This window comes from Condylura cristata, unplaced genomic scaffold (genome assembly GCF_000260355.1).
Source record: "Condylura cristata isolate star-nosed mole 26May11 unplaced genomic scaffold, ConCri1.0 scaffold00008, whole genome shotgun sequence".
In the NCBI taxonomy this organism is placed as follows: domain Eukaryota; kingdom Metazoa; phylum Chordata; class Mammalia; order Eulipotyphla; family Talpidae; genus Condylura; species Condylura cristata.
Genome location: NW_004567109.1, coordinates 59,411,439 through 59,432,018, shown reverse-complemented (window position 1 = coordinate 59,432,018; position 20,580 = coordinate 59,411,439). Strand labels below are relative to the sequence as shown.

Sequence of the window (20,580 nt, the reverse complement as noted above, 5' to 3'; positions counted from 1 at the left end):
TCCAGACAGGCAAAAGCAAATCCAGGGAAGCACCACTGCATTAAGAACATCAAGAGGTTTAACTTCAAAACACGGTCTGCTGGAGTCACCTTGGAGTGGAATGAAAGTTGGGAAGGTTCCAGACAGACCCCCAGTGATCCTGGCAGGAGGGCTTGACTTGCAGAGAACTGCACTGGAGTCACACTTCTGCATGTGGTCAGGGCTCAAAGACAGTGGCATTCTTTTATGTACTCCGTCTCCCTGGCATTGCTTTCTTAAATGACAAATATTGATTAAGGGTCAAGTAAGTTGTTCTGATGGGAGACAGCTTGGTCAGCCACAATGGCAGAATTCTTCCCATGCAGCCGGAACCCAGGGCTGGCTCCAGGCCAAAGCAACTCTGAGAGAGACAGTGCAAGTGAGACGTGCCCTGGAGGAAAGTTGGGAAACATGGACCTAACCCCACCAATCTGCCGCTGACAAAGCCATGTTAAACAAAACAAGTTATACTTGCTGTCTGGGCTCAGATGTGTTATCAGTAAGATGATAAGGTCAGTTTATTTTACTGTTGCCCCTCAATTTCAGATTGTCAGCATTTCATGGTTTTGCTAAAATTAGCTAGAGACCCTTTGGTTGGAAATGTAAAGGACAGTGCAGCCAAACTGTCAGAAAAACTTTTAAAATGAAATTTAAGACTGAAAATGAGTAACTGGACAGTTGCTTTAACTAGACTCTCTTTGGCCATAAGAATAGCAAAGCAGAACCTCTCTGGTGGCCAACGGGTTAAGTCTCAACACTATGAAGCTATCAGCAGCTACAGCAGCATGAGTTTGAGCTTCAGTCAGGGAGCTGACCCACATGGCGCTTCAGACCTCTGTCTCGCCCACTGCTCCTCTCAGCAGTGTATTTCAGTAGATTTGCCTGTTTTGCTCCCTACTCTGTGTCTGGTGAATCCTCTCACCCCCGCACCCCCTCCCCCCACCACCAAACACCTCTGGCCTACATCCTAGTTCTTGTATGCATAAATAAATCTTTTGAAAAAGAAATAGCAAAGCAATGAATTCAGATAGTTTGGGAGGAATAGAAAAGTACAAACTGCAAAACAGGAAATCCATTCTTGGCTGCCTGTCAAAAAGTCAGGAGTTCAGTCTAATTTCTCTTCTCTTAAAACTAATCAAGCCCCTGAATGAGTGAATTGCTCCTATGGATACATAGAATAACGGACTCTCACTCCAGACTTTAAATTACTCTGCATTCCTTCAGCCCCATATTTGAGCTGTGATGTATAGGGAACAGTGGGGTCATCTCAACCTCATCCCTGAGGCTGGGATTGACCTTCAGCCTGCTCAGCATCACGGTCACTTTCATATGGACAATGGTCAAACATGACCTTGGGCTGTAATTCTATGACCAACTGCCTCATCTCTCTCAACGGCACACCAGCTCTTGAACTAGCAGGAATACTAATTGACACGTCTTTGACTCCTCTAGTGCCCTGGCTAAAGTAGGCACTTACATGCTTACTGAGTGGTTAAGAAAGTACTTACCAGTCTCTTCAGACATCCCAAACTACATGGCCAGGTTTAGCATGTAACCCAAGTTTGAGCTGCAACATCATTTTCTAAAAATAGATAGAAAAGCTTACAAAATGAGCTTAATGAACACCAAAACCAGATTTTCATAGAAAGCAGAAAATAATTTATTCCAAAAGATGGCAGAAATAAGAAGATTCATCCTGAAAATAGACTTTGGTGTAATTCTGTTGGGACAGATCAGCCCTTTGAACATGCTCTTCTACCAACCACTCCAGCAGTCTTATTGTCTTGTAAGTTTAAAATACGTTGTTGAGTCCCACGTTGTGAGCAGGCAGAAGTCATCTTCAAATCCATGGATTCTCAGGAGAGAGAGTAAGGCATTGCTCACAAGATGAGCACCTTCTGTCTTTGAAGAGTGTAGGAACATTTTATGGAGCCAGCATGTTTAGGTTAAGTAGGCACATGATTCATCAGAGTATAAAAAAAGGTGACAGGAAAAAATACTGCACTGTAGAATAAGATTCAAATATGCTGTGAATGTTTTAAGGCAGCTGATGGCCAAAATGGGCGAGTCAAAGAAGTTGGTTTGGTTTGAGGTGGTTTTGCATCTGGAGGGATTCTCTCCGTGACCTGCAAGACAAAACTGTTTCAGTAACTGATTTAACACCATCCTCAGCAACACAAGAGATTAACATAAAAAAATCAGTCAGGCCAGTAATTTAAAGTAGAGAGGTGTCCACCAAATATGTAAATGAAAAATGAACTCAATTCAAATATAAGTTTGAGCTGATTTTGCAGGGCTGTGACTACATGTCCCATTACTAAGGACCTTCCTAAGCTGAGGATCACCAGTGATTGTCTAGCTCTTCACAGAGAGCAGGAAAAACGAAGCTAAGACTAAAGGACTGGAACTGAATGAGCTCACTGAGATTTTGAGGATCTGTACTAGCCTTAACCTGTTACACCAGGGAAGCAAAGCTCCCACAGGTGTGACAAGCTTTTCCTACGTCAAGCTCCTAAAAAGCAGGCTTCTTGGGACTTCGGGTTTGCTCTCTGCTCTTGCTACAAGTGTGGGTGACAAACAGAAATTTCTTTTTCTGGAAGCTTAAAGCTGCAACACCACCTTTGCAGAGCAAGCAAACATTTAAATACGTATCTTCACACATCAAACTGCTAACAGTGGTTGCATAAACTCCTTTATATAAAGCTTATTTTATAATGGCTATATAAAGTCACGCATGCTACCTCTGAAATTAAAAAAAACAATGAAGAAAAAAAGGCAATTTTCACACAAGGCTTGAGTTGGCTGATAAGGAAAACAAGCTGATGGTGACACAATTAACTGAAGGTGAGGGTTAAGTACAGGTAGGGTGTGATGTTAGTTAAAGTACAACGAGACATGGTTTGTGGGAGGTAGACTGAAGGTCAAAAGCACGTAGGCATGCTTTTCCAATCAGTGGCACAACCAGGAGAATCACAGTGCAGTGTGATAAGCTACAAGGTTGCTCAGTGCCTGTGACCCTGTGGGTGGGTCTTCTGCTAAGTCTAGCTGCTAAGTCTACTGGTGTAAACAGGAGTGGCCAAACCAGACTTCCTTCCATGATCTCTACCAACCATGGCAGAAAGCACCAGACTTCTGAACCAGTAAAGCCAGACCCTGCAAACCAAATACACTGCACTCGAGTACAATTAGAGGCCCACATTTATGACATACTGGGGAAATAACCATGTCAGGCCAGGGAGCAGCAATAAGCACAGCTACCGGCATCTTGTGGCCTCATGGTTTCATCAGACCTTCTCCTCTAACCTTACGAATATTTTCTCTTCTCTCTCTCAGGGCAGAAGAACAGGTCTTCTGAACAGACAGCAGTAGCAGGCAGATTATAATTGTACTTGAGAACGCTAAGGTAGTGAATGCAGATTGTGGTGTGATACCTTTCTGTGAAGAGCCTCCTGGTTAGAGTTCCTCACTGCTTAGGCATTTTTTGATCTTGGAGTGAATCTAGGCAGTATGCATTCATCTTTCTAACATGAAACTGCTGTGTGGGGGTGGGGAACTCAATCCAAGAGCGCATGTTCTCATTTTGTAAAACGAAGGAATCACTAAGTAGCTACTTTCAGATAAAACTGATGATAAAGACACCATAAAAATATTAATATTCCCAGAATCAGAAAATCTATTCAGAGAAGGATGAGTGAATATATTTGGTATTCAAAGAATAGGTTTCATTTTCATCTTTATTTTTTCATTTCAGATAAATTCTCAAAATAATTCCTTCTTTAGTATTAGGTATCAGGTATGTATTAATTGTAGGTTAACTACAATTAATGTAGGTACATGTATTAAATAATTCAAGGCAGTGCACTCAATGAATGGCAAAATGGAGCACTAAGTACATTCTGGAATAGCCATGTGACCAGGAAAGGAAGTGTAGGAATTTGCAAGCTGGATGGCCAGAGAGACATCATCAGAAAGAATTCAAAGAGAATGGTGGTGAGCAGTGTCAAGAAATCAGACAAAATGTTTAGAGAAGAGTATGTTTACCAATCTGCTTTTTAAAAATAATGCATGCCACAGGGCAATGAATGTTTCTTACCACAAGGTGGTAAGAAACAGAAAAAAACTAAGTAAATAGAGAACGTGAAATAGTAGGGCTGGAACCAAGTTCACAGAGAAAAAGTGAAAAGAAAGTCTACAAATGGGTGGAGGAAGACTGGAAAGGACCTGCCTAACAAGTTAGAAAGCTGGACGTAACTGTAGATTGGTTATTCTTATCTCTTGTGGCTCATGAGATTCTGGAAGCTGAACTTCTAATGCGGTACACAGCATTTCAGGGGGCATAAATCCACTAAAATCAGGCTAAAAATAAAAGCCTGGGTAGTTCATAGGGAATGACTAAAACTTCCGGGACCAGTGGCGATCTGTTTCAGGAAGTGCTACAGCACGAACAGTCAGGGTGGTGCTTTGTAGATACACTGACTGTAGGACAGGGAGACCCAATGAGGAGCCAGTGCAGGGATCTGGAGCAGAAATTAGGGTGCCTGCAGGAGGAGCAGAAAAGAAGGGCAGACATAATGGACTGAGTAGGAGCAACCAGATTTGGACAAGGAAAAAGAAACTGGAGAACGTACAGGTTCTGACCACAAGTGACAAGGGAAGCTATGAAATCAGGAACTGGAGTGAAGACACAACTGTGACTGTGGTGGCAGAATATCAAGTCAAATTGGTCAGAGTGAAAGATATGCTTTTTACCCACAAAACAGCTTGCACTGTTTTCATAAGTCAGTCTTAATTCCAACCTCTCAACACACCACAAATCCCTTAGAAACCCACAGTCTCCCTTGAAATCCCCACTCAGTACTATGGACCTCATGAGCGCTCCTCTCCTGTCCAGATTGTGTAATGTAATAGAATCTCTGCCCTTCTGGACTGTGGTCAACCATGTAAGCACTTCTAATATATTACAATGATGTGGTTCACCAACTAAGTGGGTCTGCAGCCAAATCCACTCTAAGGAGATTCCATGCCTGTGTTACTCCCCTCCCTGCAAGGCTGTAGGAAAATGGAACAAGGAAAAAACAGCAACTTTGATGTGATAGTTGCATAAGCATCTTAGGAATCTAGGAGGGCAGTCAAGGCTGGCAGGGGGTAGAGATAAAGTGAGCACTGTTCTTAGAAGTACTAGGCAAGATTTCAGTCAATAAACATAATGTGCTATCACTCAGTCTATCAACAATACATGAAAGAAAATCATGGCAATTAAAGTGATTAAAGTAGGAAAAGATCAGCTAGGTGTTTAACTGTGTCATTCAGAGCAATTCAATTTCTTCTGTATAAAATTACTCTAATGCTTTTGTGACTGCTCATTTTTCTCTGCTGAATACCAGTCTGGCTTATACCTCTTGCTTTCAAATGTGCCCTCTTAAAGAAATCATGTACAAAATTGGGCCTCCCTGATGGCACAAGCACTCGTAATTACAGCATTATGAAGCTATTCACAGCCACTGCAGCATGGGTTTGATCCTGGGTCAGGGAGCTGATCTACATGGTACAGCTGATCTCTCCTGTCTCATCTGCTGCTCCTGTCAGCAGTGTACTTCAGTCAATCTGCCTGTTCTGCTCCCCATTCTGTCTCAGGAGAATCTTCTTACCCGCCCCCACAACCCCCCAGCTTGTACCCCAGTTCTTGTATTTATAAATAATAAATCTTTACAAAAAAAAAAAAACCCATGTACAAAATCAAACATTTTTCCTTACCAAGTGAAGACAGGTGCAAACCTAGTTTTTATACTCCTTTATCAAACCAGTTGTGTCGAAGTTCAAAAGGGAATTTAGCTCAATTTGTTTAGTATACCACAAGAAAAGTAAAGGCCTATATTCCCTTCTTTGTTCCAAAGCTAGGCAGCAACTAGATTTCTTGATGTGCCAACTCCCTAGAGTACCCTTGTAAACACTATTTCAGATGCAGGATTTGTCTGACTGGCCCTGCCCTCCTATTGCTGGCATTTTTAAAGGGATTTGAAAAGAACCATCTTTAATGTAAGGATTTCAAGTAGCTTGGTGCTAGGCAGGCTGCTGCTGTGACCAGAGGGCAAACAGTAGAAATTTGTCGATCATGTTAACAAGACATACAAGACTGAAAGGAATAGGCAAATGAGACAGTCAAATCCACACCCCCATTGTTATTCAAGTCAACGGACTCAATTCTCTTACTCTTAAGAGTAGGAAATGAGGCTCCGAGAAGCAGAAGGCAATGCTGGAAGGAGATTCAAGTCTGAGGCCTAAAGTTCTCAGTTTTATTTATTTATTTTTTAAAGATTGAGTTATCTAGGCATACAAGCACTAGGGTGAAGGCTAGACATGCAGGGTTTGGGAGGATTCACCAGAGACAAAATTTGGGAGCAGAACAGGCTGATCTACCAAAATATACTCTTGTGGGGAGCAGTGGGTGAGACTGTTCACCCACTGAGCAGTGGGAGAGATCTTGCTGCACCATGTGGGTCAGCTCCTTGCCAAGGGACTGAACTTAAGCTGCAGTGGCTGGCGCTTTAAATGCCAATCAACATTCCTACATTCACTCCAGTTAAAAGGAAGACTAGAAAAAAGAGAAGTTGCTAAAAATAGGCAAGTAAAAAATATCTTGTGAATCAAATTTTAAAAGTTTGTTTATCATGGGCCCTCCCTGGTGGCGCAGCGGGTTAAAGCACTGCACTGAGAAGCTAAAGCCACTTCCGCATGAGTTCGATTCCCGCCTGCCCCGGAGGTGACCACATGGCGTGGCAGACCTCTCCTGAACCGCCCGCTGCTCCCCTCAGCAGTGTACTTCGTAGATCTGCCTGTTCTGCTCCCCACTCTATCTCTGGTGAAGCCTCTTGCCGCCCCTAAGCCTCTGGCCTGTACCCCAGTTCTATATGTACAAATAAATAAATCTTTAAAAAAAAAAAAGTTTGTTTATCAAAGGGAAGTCAAATCCCTTTGGGCAAAGACAGATGTCTAAGCTAACTACTTGGCTATTAGATTGTCATAAAAACCCAGTTTGTAAGGCACTATATTATTGGTGAAAATGCAAAAATGATGATTCCTATAGGAGAGGATAATATGAAACTTTAGTCCAGATATTACATTTTCAAGGATGCTAATCCAAGACCACTGGCAAAAATGCAAAATGTCAAACATGTACAGAATGGCAACGTGGCTTTATCAATCACAAAAGACTGGAAATAACCCAAAAGGACATCAATAGCTGTAAAATGAGTTGAGGAAGCTCTAATACTAATAGAAGCAATCTCTAGAATGAATTGTTTTAGACAATTCAATTCTAGACAAGCAGGGTCCAGAATAATATACATAATATGATACTTTATCTGTAATAGCTGTGTGTGAAGAGGAAGGAGAGGCGTAGAGTGTGTGCGCGCACGCACTTTGCAAAATAAAATACCAGAATAAGCTGCTCTGAATTTCTCTTGTCTAGAATTTTGACTCTGGTAGTATGTTTTCCATATTCAAAAAAAAAAAAATAAAAAGGTGACAGCTCTAAACATGAAATAAAACTTAATCTAGTTATATACTGAATCGCTAACTACCTGAGAAAATAGCTATTTCAAATGACTTCAGAAAACAACATTTATTTGTTCTAAGATATCCAAAACCATATTTGACAAACTTAGTTAACAGCTATATTGGTGTTATTTTTCAACCTGTTTTAAAAGTATCACAGGAAAGTGAAAGTAATTGAGTTGCTGTTTTTTACGAACTAAGATTTTCAACATATGTGAATGATACTGAAGTATAAAACCAAAGAAGTCAAGTAAAAACTTGTAATGTTAAATCTGAATTAGAAATACTAAGTCATGATTTTTTTCTTTTCTTAAAAGCATATGTGCCTGGATGTGTCCACTCTAAAGGTTTAGAACCAACAACCAACAGAAATATTGTCATCCAGCAACCAGAGTTGGTCTTCAAATCCCACTGTGACTGAAAGGAACAAGGGTCAACCAGGCTTGAGGATTAATTAGTGAACCACAGATCCTCTCCGTGGGCAATTGAGAAAGCAATCGGAAGAACAGCTTCTTCCATGTGTGTGACAGTAAATATACAAAAGGGATCTAGAAGATCTGGACATCTTTGTCAGAAAGTAAGGAAACTCTTAAAAACTACTATCAAGAAGATACAGGAGCATAGTCAGGCCCCCTAACGCCAAAAAAAAAAAAAAAAGAACTGGACAGAAAAAGAATAATAAACGTAACTGACTAAACCTAAAAAGGAAAGAAAAGAAAAGCTCACTGGTTACCCAGAAACTTGGCATTTCCTCAAAATTGACTTTGGTATATTGCCTCAGTAACTTGGGCACTAATTCTGAAAATTAAAAGAAAAATATAATTAAATTGGTATTCTACTTTTCTTGTATGATCTAGATTTTAAGGTTATTGAAATATAGGGAAAGTTCATCTTTTCAGAAACATTACATTGAATCAAATGTGGAAGTAATGTAAGAACTAGAGAATCACTACACTGAAATGCTCAATTCTGCCTAAGCTCATCAATGCGCAAAGTCACTGCATGATAGGATGGGAGGGAATATTACAAGTGGAAGGACCTGGTTGTGGTCAGCTTAACTCACTGGTTACCTTAGGCACTCTCCTCAGGAAAGCCAGTCATGAGTGGTCTAGTATGAAGCCCAAAGTACCACCTAAGACGTAGTCTTGCCAAAACAGACTGAGCAGAACCTAGCTAACCTCCCATTTAATGACAGGTTTTAACTTTCAGCCAGAGAACAGAACTCTGCTGTAGTACTCCTTATCTCTCTGATCCTCAGAATTAAGTAAAACCTGCAATTTTAGGACCAATGTTGCAAACATGTAAAGCATTTGAAAATGCCCTTAATTGTAAGTCTATTAGCCACTGCTTACGGATGCTAAAATATTTTTTTGGTAATTTTTAAGTTTAATTATAAAATTTTCTTTTTATAATATAATAGTTTATTTTTACATCACTTTGTGTTTTTTTCCATCACAGGTGTAATCTCTGTGGGCTACAGTTGCTAAAAACTTTAAATGCCAAGTATAGACAGTCCTGTTCTTGGGCTGGATTTGAAAGGCTACATGCAGACTTCATTTATATTAACAGTAAGAGTAGAATTCAAAAGGATCTATGGACAAATCATTTGGTAAAGTGAAGGCCTATATTCCATATTCAGTTCTACTCTTCAGATCATGATTGCTTTCAGTAGCCTGCCCATGCCAAGTGTTAAAATGGCTGTAAAATTCTGAGGAAAAGTCAAGACAAACTCCTGACAATGCTGATGTGAAAGGTCGAGAGTACAGTCACCTCATTGGTTGACCCTGGTGGGTTGGTCTTCTTCTTCAAGGCCAGTGATACTTGAGATACCAGATGGTTTCATTTTTTAGCTGTGGTCCAAAAAGAGGGTTGAGTTGGGCCAGAATTGCAATCAGCCAACTAGAAAAAAAATGGGAGGAACAAAACAACCAAAAAGTGGTGAAATCACATTAGAACATGATCATTTCAATCAGGATGAAAAAAAGTGCTTTAGTAAAGTGGAAATCTATTCTGTTTACACCAGACCTTCAGTACATTTAAGTTCTTAAGACACTGTGGAGGGAACATGTCTCATAACTAAACTTATCAGCATCCTGGCCTGAGATACAGAGCAGCGAGGTTTCATCATAGTACCTCTCTGTCCTTTCTTTCATTATCTAATTTCTTCCTGAATTCATGTATCTTTACCTCAAAAGTATTTTTATGTAATTGCCATTTATCATCATCATCATAACTTCCAGACTCAGGAAAAATGGGTGTTATTTTGGCCATTTGCAAATGTAAGACCCACAGACTCCTCCACATGACCGCCTCTCCTGGGACAGCCAAGGCTAAATTTCAGGCCAGCAGCTCCCAATAGGACTGTAACACTTGAGCTCCCCTTCTCTGATCACCAGCACCACTAAATTTGTAACACATCTTTTGGGTCCCAGTGGAGCTCAACCAAATGGGCATAACTTCTGCTCACTCCACAATCGAAATAACAAGGCATTCCTCTGTATTGTAGGCTAATAACGAAGGCAGTAACACAATATTACCTTAGGGTCAGAAACAAAAAGAGCACACAGTCAAATGTGTCTTTAAATTGTTCTTATACTGCTCATAGTAGACATTTTATATCTGCTCTAATTCATACCCACCGAAATTTGAGGATCATTGAACTAACAAAGCAAAGAACAAAGAGAAAGACAAAACCCAGAAATCTAGCCAGTCAAACTACTGAATGTGGGCTCTCCCTTGTGGCACAACTGGTTAAAGCCCAGCGTTATGAACCGCTGCAGCATGAGTTCAATCCCCCGGTCAGCGAGGTGACCCACATAACGTGGCAGACCTTTCCTGCCTTGCCCGCTGCTCTGCTCTCCTCAGCAGTGTATTTCATCAGTCTGCCTGTTCTGCTCTCCACTCTGTCTCTGGTGAATCTTCTCACCACCCCCTGCACCTCTGGCCTGTATGCATAAATAAATCTTAAAAAAAAAAAAAAAAAACCTACTGGGGCCCTCCCTGGTGGCACAGTGGGTGAAAGCACAACACTAAGAAGCTAAAGGCACTTCAGCATGAATCCAATCCCCAGCTCCAGAGGTGACCCACATGGCTGGCAGACCTCTCCTGCTCCCCTCAGCAGTGTACTTAGTTAGTCGGCCTGTTTTGCTCCCCACTCTGTCTCTGAGTGAATCCTCTCACCGCCCCTGCATCTCTGGCCTGTACCCTAGTTCTGTATGCAGAAATAAATAAATATTTAAAACAAAACAAAACAAACTACTGACTGTTTTACCTATCAAACAAATATTTACCTAGGTTCCAGGTCACAGAGACACAAAGGGGAAAATGAGATGTTGCTACTTTCACAAAGTTTACAGTGTCAGCTCAGGATAAAGGCTAGGGTGGAACAAAGAATGATGGGGGAAGCTGTCCTATGCTAGATGGTCAGGGGACATTTAAGTAGAGACCAGAATACAGCAGAACCTGTCTTTCATTCTTATTCAAAACATATGAACTGATTAGAAGTTCTCTCATGAGGGAGTTGCGGTATGAACCTCCATCTACTGATCTGAATAATGGGTTTTAGTAATTTAATCTGACGCTGCTATCCTTTTTCATGAGATAAAGGGAATTGCTTTCTAAAGAAAAGGAACTATTTTGCTTCAGTAGTCTCCTGAAATTATATGACTTTAAATTCCCCTTTAAGAGGGGAACTAACCAAACCCAACTAGGTTGTTATATCACTGGATTTCTTTCTTCCATTTGCTCTCATTGTTAAAGACTCTTCCAACCGAAGAATCAAGAAGCTCATTCTAACCACCACCCAGTGACCTGACTGCTGGAGACTCCACCAGCCCTGCACCTGAAGCTTATGCCTCTCCAAACAAAGCACCCGCTCTCCCCACTCCACCCACAAAAGGTAGTTTTGTGACAGGAAACATGATACCTGAGGAAATCAGGCCAAACAGATACCTCAAGCTGACTCACTTTATAAACAAAAAGTTAATTCAGATGACATTCTCTGATCTGTCCTTAGAACTAGAGTATTAAACACAAACAAAACGCCAAGACTTGTAAGCTGAGTTTAGACATCTAGCTGATGCTGAAAGAAAAAAAAAAAAAGGGCAGCTAGAACTGCAGACACCCCGAGCAGTTCCGTGGCTGCAGTGAACACTCGTGGTGCAGATGAAGAGTCATGGAAAATTCCATAGACTCAGGACTTTCCCAATCCTGGCAGGCAATGGAAGAGGACTGGAAAGCGCTTGTCTGTCCTTTCGTAAGACTCTGAAACAAGTGGCCATTGCTCTGAAATGCTAAATAACAAATATGGTAGGACCTAAACTAGTCTCTGCCTCCTTTCTTCATTCACCAAGAACTCAAGTACTGAATAAAAATACCATCTCCCAGCGTTTTGTACCATATTGGTACACATTATCATCAACCAGGGAGTTTTAAAAAAATACTGATGCCGCACTTCATAATTTTTCTTTTAATTTGCCATGAATCATAAGGAAACTGAGGCAGAAAGGGACTAAATGGTTGTGACACTAACTAGATGGTTCTAGCTCTGGAACCAAAAATTGGGTTAATGTTGCCCCCATAGAAGTTACCTTCTGAAATATTTTTCAAAATTAAATTCAAATGGCTTTGTTATTTATTTTTTTAAGATTTATTTATTTATGCACACAGAACTGGGGTAGTGCAGGGGCAATGAGAGGATTCACCAGAGACGGAGTGGGGAGCAGAACAGGCTAAGTACACTGCTGAGGGGGGCAGCAGGAGAGGTCTGCCACACCATGTGGGTCACCTCCGGGGCTGGGGAATCAAACTCATGCTGAAATGACTTTAGCTTCTTAGTGCTGTGCTTTTAGCTGCTGCGCCACCAGCGAGAGCCCACCTTCTGAAATATTTTAACTGACCACATTTCAGAAGGTAACAATTTAGCTATATCTAAATTGTCTGGGAGTTAAGAAAACAAAACATCTATCTGCTGATTCTTGATTAAGTCCATTACCATGCCTTTGGTACCTAAAGTTAATAAGAAATATCTAGAAGCAAGAATGAAGTCCATTTTGCTTGCTCAGGTTAGCATTCAGAAACTTTTTAAAATTTAATTTTACATACTATTTTTAATGTTTCAAATCAAACTAAACATTTCACTAAAAAAAAAAAAAAAAGTCCTAAAAACCAAGGTTCAAGAGAATTCCTTGGGAAACAGCCCAGGCCAGCTCACTTGAAATTGCATGGCGGAATTTTCCCCCTCTAATGAGCTGAGCTCTGCCTGCCCTTCTGACTACTGCCTGACTTAAAATTTCCCTTCAAAGCTGATAAACACGGTGGAGAACTAGAAGGAGAAAAAAAAAATCCACTGAATTGATGGAAGTGGGTGGAGGAAGAGCTCATATTCCACTGAATCTATTACTTCATGTGTCCAAGGAAAGAGAACTAAATGTACTCTTCATATTTGCCCAAACTGTTCCACATGTCTCCATAAGCTGAAGTCCAGCCTAATTATGAACCATCTGAGGCTGTTCAAACTACTTCGGCAGCTACAGTGATGGCTGTCAGAGAACGGCAGAGCTAGAATGGACCACAAGTCGCCTGTATGCCTCATTTTAACAGAAGAAACTTGGTTTTAGAGAGCTGAATATAGAGTGTATTCAGTGAGAGAACCAGAAGGGAAGCCAGGATGCATGAGTCCCACCATACCAGGCTGCTTCTGTAGGGTTTGAAGAATGACACCAGCCAAGCAGCTTAGGAATTGCTCATTTTGTCCACATTTACCAATACCATGCTCCATGCCTGACTCTGAGGATGGAGAGAAGAATGGGCTGGGAGGACTAAGACCTAGGGGAACATGAGTGTGTGAGAAACAAACCAAGCAGTGGAGTGTGCTTTGGAAGAGACATGCACGGGAGCTTTCCTTTTACAAACACCCCCCTGGCACTTACGATGCACTCAGCTCTTGGTTGTTAGAATTCTCAAAGCATAAATATGCCCTCCCCGACAGGAAAGGCTATACCCAGCTCCCTCTCAAACCTTGCTTTGTTCTTTTGTTCCACATTCAGACATGAGAATAGGGAACAAAGGCATGGCTACTGCACAGTGTCGCACAGATCAGCAGAGAGCTGCCTGGCTTCCCTGCTGGAATGGGGAAATGTGCTAGATCTTCTCTTCTGATCCACTGTCCCTCTAGCCAGGGTGGTGACAGGACTGACCTCTCTCCATGGGGTCCTTTAAGGGACAGCAGATATGCAGGAGAGCAACTGTCTCCTATCTCCACTGAGATGACCTCTGCCAAATCTCCTCATACCAATCCAATGACATAAATTCTTTCAAGGACAGGAACATTATTAGATACTATCTGAAAATACAGAATTGTGTTGGACAGAGTAGGGTTTTCATTCCAGGCAAATTAAATATTAATGAAGTGCATCCAGACAAGTGACTTTACAACCCCAACCCTCAGTTTCCCTTTTTTTAAAAAAAATAAAATGAACCCCCTGATTCAGAGGTTAAGCTATAAATATATGAAAGTACTCGTGTAGTAGCTCTGTTTAGTAGAACAAATAGACGTTTCAGAAATATTAGTTATTTCTTCTCTTTCTCTGTGAAACAGTTAAAAATGTATTTAAGCCATGGAATGAAATACAACCTATTTACTTTACAAGGAGGTTTTTTTTTTTCATGTAGCAATGAGTCATTCTCATCACCACCTCTTCTCCCGCCCCCACCTCTCTGTGGCAGGCAGAATTCTAAGATTTTCCCCCAAGATTCCCATCCCCTGGCGTACACACCCTTACTAAACCTGGGGTGGTGCACATGATTGGAGAGCTGCTCTGGTGATTGTTAAGTGACACAGTTGGTTTTACGAGAAGGAAACTGTCCTGCCTGTATGTGCCCTGCCAGGTGAACTCTTAAAAGGGACAGGACTGTCCTTGATGAAAGGCATCTGGAGTACAAGATTCACTTTGAATGTGCTGCCCATCAGCTCAGAAAGCACCCTTGTAATGCGGGCTCACTAATAAACAACTCAATTCCTCTTTCTTCTTTAAAGGGAGCTCGATGTTAAGCTTTCTCAGTAGAGGGAGCTGGAGGACACTGTAGGCGTGGGCTGCAAGTTGCAAGAGTCACTGCATGAGGACATTTAGTGGAGCCTGTGCAGCCTCAGGTCTGGAACACAGTCACTCTCTGAGTAGGCTCACTCTGGAAATAACCTTTCTGTAGTCCTCTCGACATGGAAACCAGAGCCCCTGCATGGCCTGAGCCTGCCTACTCACACTGGCACAGGGGTTTCCACTGCATACTCATCATGATCATCACCTGCTCCCTGCCTACTGCTTGCCCAAATCAACTCCTGATCAGCTCCAGGAGGCCAGACCAATTAGCTTCTCTGCTACCTGGTGGTCTGAACCACACCTTCTCCAATAAAGTCTGTACCCCTTCCTAATTTGTCCTTACTTGGGTACTCTCAGTTCTAGGGTACCATACAGCATTTCCTTCTAACTTACAGTCAATCTTGTCATAATACTACTACTTATGTTAAACTACTCCTTATTGGACCCAAGTCATTACTGAATGAGGAGGACCTGATACAATGGGGGCTGTGTGTTTTGAAGGTGGAGGGGCAGCATGGTGGGTAAGTAGGTGGCCTCTATGAGCTGAGAGCATCCCCCACAACTAGTAACGTGCAGGGAAGCAGCACTTCCAGTCCTACAACTACAAAGAATTGAATTCTGCCAAAGCCACAGCAGCTTGGAAGAGGATTCCCAAGGCAAAAATTTATTTTTGATTAACCTTATGCCAATCCTATCTCAACTATGAACCACTATAGTATTTCATTACCAGAGATATATACTCTATTTTTGTCAGTTCTAAACTTGAAGTCTCTTTCCTTTCTTTCCCCAAACTTTCTATACCTATCTTTCAGTAATAACCCTCTTCCTTGCCAAATGGTAAAGGAAAAATTTGGTAGAAAACACTAATTTACATATCCAAATAGTTCAGCAAACCTCAAGCCAGAAAAAAGTCAAAGAAAAATGTTCCTATACATAGTCAAATTCCTATACATATTCAAAAATCTGATAACTTCCAGAGAAAAAGGAATGCATTAAAGTTGAATAACAATTATTCAAATTAAAGATATAATAGATAATGGTATCCTGAGCTAGGTACCTACATTTCCTTTCTACTATAAACAGCGAAGAAAGCCAGAAATTTCAAATTATCCATGAAAGAAATGTACCCAGTTCTTGGGCTCAAAAACTAAGTGGAGACAAGTATCTAGAGAGGAACTGAAGTGACTGCAAGCTATCATCCACACCTTGAAAGCAGATACTAAGCCAAAGGAACTCGAGTTTTTCTTTTTCAGACATCACAGAGCTGGGAAACAGTCAGGGCCCATATAAGATAGAGTCTACTAGAAGTTTCTCACACACCTCTCCCTTCAAATAAGCTAATACTCCAAGGGTTCCATCTGAAAGTAAGGATAAATCAGACTGAACCTCCTAAGAGGAATGCTAGGAAAATCAATAGGTTCAAATAAAACTTGCCACTGAGAACTGCCTGCATGAAAATCTGCAACTCAAATTCATTCTACATAGTTAAACACACACACACACACACACAGAGCAAGAATTTTACTTAATCCTGCACTGGTAATGATCATAGCATCTGGTTACAAGCAATGTAATCCCTTCTGGTGGAGCCTACCTTCACACCAGGCCTCAAAGAAGTCATCACATATAATTATAGGAAATATAAACAAAGGGTCATCAAGGAAACATGAGTGAGAGCCAGCAGAGGGCAGACACATACATGCAAGAACTTCAGATGCTAGGATTATCAGATATGGACTATGAATAAACTATGTCTTACTATGATTTAAAAAAATAAGATATGCTTAAAATATGTGCAAGGTCAAGGGTCGAGGGAAACCAACAAGGAATGAAGGAAAGTAAAACTGTTTACAGAGCAAAAAAGAATTTCTATAAAAGTGAAAAATATAATACCTAAAAATAAAGTCAGTGACGTTTGCTAATAGCAGAGCAGCATTTATCAGACTCATCCTATAGATAGCAATTATAAACTCTGAACAGAATGTGAAAAATAACTATCCAAAAGCAGGCAGATACTAGAGGGGAATTTGATCCTTGAAAGAAGGAAGTCACAATGGTTAAGTTTATACAGCACTTGACTGAGGATGTTGTATAGTTCATCTGTGAGGCAGGACAACTGGAGAATAAGCCATAATTTGTAATCAATTGTATTGTATTGGCTTGAAGATGATACTTCAATGTTGCCAGAGCAGCTGAAAAGAATGTTCAATGTTGCCAGAGCAGCTGAAAAGAAGGGAAATCTCAGCATCCACAAAAGGGACCCCCAAACTCTGTGGGTAAATGCTTCACTCCGTAGCTGATCCCTGAACAATGTATATGCCAGGGAACATCAAGGAGTGGTGGAAAACACCAGAAGACTAAAAAGACAGAGCAGGGGAAAGATAATTAGGAGTCAGAAGTCAGTGGGGCTTGGTAAACACCTCATATTTTTCACTGAAAGTTGAGAAGGAAAAAAAGAAAGAACCTACAGAAGGACCATACCTTAATGGAGAACTCACTCAATTCTAAATGTAAAAATGAAATAGATCTGCCTCAATCAAGTGTAATATCAATACTCTACAAATTTATGGAGATTAATAATTTAACTGTTTGTTAGAACAAATGTTAATCTTGTCCAGAAAGTAAAGTAGAATCCTGCATCTCCATCATCTATATCTGATCACTAATAAAATACAGACATGAAGAGAAAAAAAAAACCCAAGAAAAGTGCTCAAGCCAAGATCAAGAAAATCAATAGAAACTGATTTCAAATAATACACATGTTGTAGTTAAAACATAATGACTTCAAAGAAGCTATTACTTTTACTTTTAAGCAGCTATTATTAATGCTAAAGACTTAAAAAAGTTTGGTTATAAAAAATAAAGATTAGCAATCTTGGAAAATTGAAAATATAAAAAATAACCAAATGGAAATTCTACAACTAAAATGTACGATATATAATGAAAAAGTCTTTGGATGGGCTTAAAATTGTAAAGGGGAAAGGATGTCCTGAACCAACTCTACGGATACAGGTTTCATAGACTCCACCCTTCCCCAGATACTGGAACTACAAATCCCATCAATACCAAAGAGAAGTACACTGAGACCTGACAGTGGAGTTAAGCAGCCAGGTTGGGATATAAAACCAGACATGTGGGCTCTGGGGGGATCTTGGCCTCCTGGCTCCTCACCAGCTTTTCCAGGTCAGCAGTGGAACTGTTAGGATGCATTAATTAACTTAACTCTCTCTCTTTCCCTGAATCATTTTTTCCCTTTTCTCTTATAAATAAATCCATTATTAACCTTTTAGTGTGTGTGCCTGCAGTTGAATCTTAAGTGCACAGGTGAGGACCCACAGCCAGGATACCCAATTGGTAACAACAGGAGACTGGAGTTAATAGAAGAAATTGGCAGACAAACATAAACTATCCAACCTGAAGAAATCAGGAAAAAAGTGTTGTTTAAAAAAAAAAATCAGGCCCTCCCTAGTGGTACAGCCTTCCCTGGTGGCACAGCGAGTTAAAGCGCAGCACTTGAAAATCTAAAGCCGCTTCCGCATGAGTTCGAAGGTGACCACATAGTGTGGCAGACCTCTCCTGACCCGCCTGCTGCTCCCTTCAGCAGTGTACTTCGTTGATCTGCCTGTTCTGCTCCCCACTCTATCTCTGGTGAAGCCTCTCATCGCCCCTGAGCCTCTGGCCTGCACCCCAGTTTTGTATGCACAAATAAATAAATCTTAAAAAAAAAAAAATCAGTCTATCAGGTATAACTGAAGTGGAAACTAATACTGGCTCCAATTTTCTCATATTTGGTAGAAAACATTAATTTATGTATCTAAATAGTTAAGTTAACCCAAACTAGAAAAAAATTCAAAGAAAACTGTATCTATACATAGTCAAATTGCTGAAAAGGAAATCGGATAACTTCCAGAGAAAAATGAATATATAAAGAAGAACAATTATTCAAATTAAAGCTAGGTTTTAAACAGAAATGAGGCCAGAAGACAAATGGATAGTGACTTAAAGTTGTTTTTAAAAAATCCTGTTACCCAGAATTAAAAAAAAAAAGATTTATTTATTATGCATACAGAACTGGGGTATAGGCCAGAGGTGCGGAGGTGGTGAAAAATTTCACTAGAGACAGAGTGGGGAGCAAAACAGGCAGATTGATGAAGTACATTGCTGAGGAGTTCAGCAGGCGAGACAGGAGAGGTCTGCTGCACCATGTGGTCACCTCTTTGGCTGGGAAGCTGCAGTGACTGGGTCAGCTTCATAGTGTTGTGCTCTAACCCGTTGCGCCACTAGGGAAGGCCCCGCCAGAAATGTTATATAAAGAAAAATATTTTTCAAACACAGGAGTGAAATAAAGACATTTCCAGATAGGTCAGCAGACCTGTCCTATAACAGACTAAAAGTAAGCTCTTCAGGATATCTAATAGAAACTCAAATCTAAAAAAGGAATTGAGGAACTCTAAAAATGGTAAATAAGTGGGCAAACAGAAGACATTTATTTTAATTATTTTATGACATAACTCTTTAAAATAAAATTTAAAACTGCAGTAGGATTTAATAACTGAAAATGAAAATAACATGATAATTATAGCACAAAGGATTGGCGAGAAAATAAAATTATATTGCTGCAAGACTGCTATATTTTACCTGTAAACTTCAATATTCTAAGTAGACTGTGAAAAGTTAGGGATGTGTATTACAATGTCTAAATCAACACTAAAGAATTAAAAAAAGTACAGCTTAGAAAAGTCCTTAAATTATTACAGAATACTAATAATATTCAACTAACCTTAAATAAGGAATAAAAGGAAGAACATAGGAAAAAAAAAAGCAGAGGAGGCCATTATAAAACAATTATTCATGGGCCCAAATCAACTGTATCATTGGAGATGGAAAATCCACTTTGCCAAATAAAAGGCAAAGTGGGTCCAGAATGAATAAAAAACTAAGATACAGCTATTTGCTGTCTTAAAAAAAAAAAAAAAGCTACTTTGTGAGCATGAAAACACAGACACAATGAACATAAGAAAGATAAGACTGTGAACAGCAAAAAAAGTGAAAATCAAGTCAACGAGTATTACCAAGAATCAAGAGGGATATTTTATAAAGATAAAAATGTCAATTCATCAAGAAGACATAATAATGACAAATATATATGCTTCTAACAACAGAGCATCAAAAAATATACTGCAAAATTGTTAAGAATTAAAAAGAAAAACAGGATCTCCCCAGGGGTTAAAGTCTCAGCCCTATTAAACTACTGCCAGCCACTGCAGCATGAGTTTAATTCCTGGCTATGGAAATAACCCACATAGCACAGCAGACTTCTGTCTCACCCAATGCTCCCCTCAGCAATGTATTTCAGTAGATCCACCTATTCTGCTCCCCACTGTCTCTAGTGAATCCTCTCAGCCCCCACACGTTCTCTGTCCTACACTTTTGTTCTTATATGCACAAATAAATAAAAATAAATCTTAAGAAAAAGAGAAACAGAAAACCCTGGTGATTTAACTCCCTCTCTTAGTAAATAATAAAAGGCTAAAAAAAAAACAATAAGAACTTAGAAGATTTGATATATTATAAAGAATACCACACCCAACAATTCAGAATATACATTCTTTTCAAGTGCATGTGAAATGGACAATGGACATTAAGGTAGAACATCTGGCCCTCCCTGGTGGCACAGCAGGTTAAAGCACAGCACTGAGAAGCTAAAGCCACTTCCACATGAGTTCAATTCCCACCTGCCTGGGAGGTAACCACATGGCGTGGCAGACCTCTCCTGACCTGCCCGATGCTCCCTTCAGCAGTGTTCTTCCTTGATCTGCCTGTTCTGCTCCCGACTCTGTCTCTGGTGAAGCCTCTCACCGCCCCTGAACCTCTGGCCTATACCCCAGTTCTGTATGTACAAATAAATAAA

General features: G+C 40.4%; 1 protein-coding gene across 1 annotated transcript in view; it reads right to left on the bottom strand.

The window, feature by feature from the left end:
• Positions 1 to 1,660: 1,660 nt before the first annotated feature.
• The window catches only part of ATP6V0E1 (ATPase, H+ transporting, lysosomal 9kDa, V0 subunit e1), a 35,786-nt gene continuing 16,866 nt past the window's right edge, over positions 1,661 to 20,580 (bottom strand). The window contains exons 3-4 of the mRNA XM_004679225.2: positions 9,343 to 9,471; positions 1,661 to 2,144 (exon numbers count right to left, since the gene is read on the bottom strand). Coding sequence (XP_004679282.1) covers positions 9,378 to 9,471 — 94 coding nt within the window. The 3' untranslated portion in view covers positions 1,661 to 2,144; positions 9,343 to 9,377. The remainder of the gene's footprint in view (positions 2,145 to 9,342; positions 9,472 to 20,580) is intronic.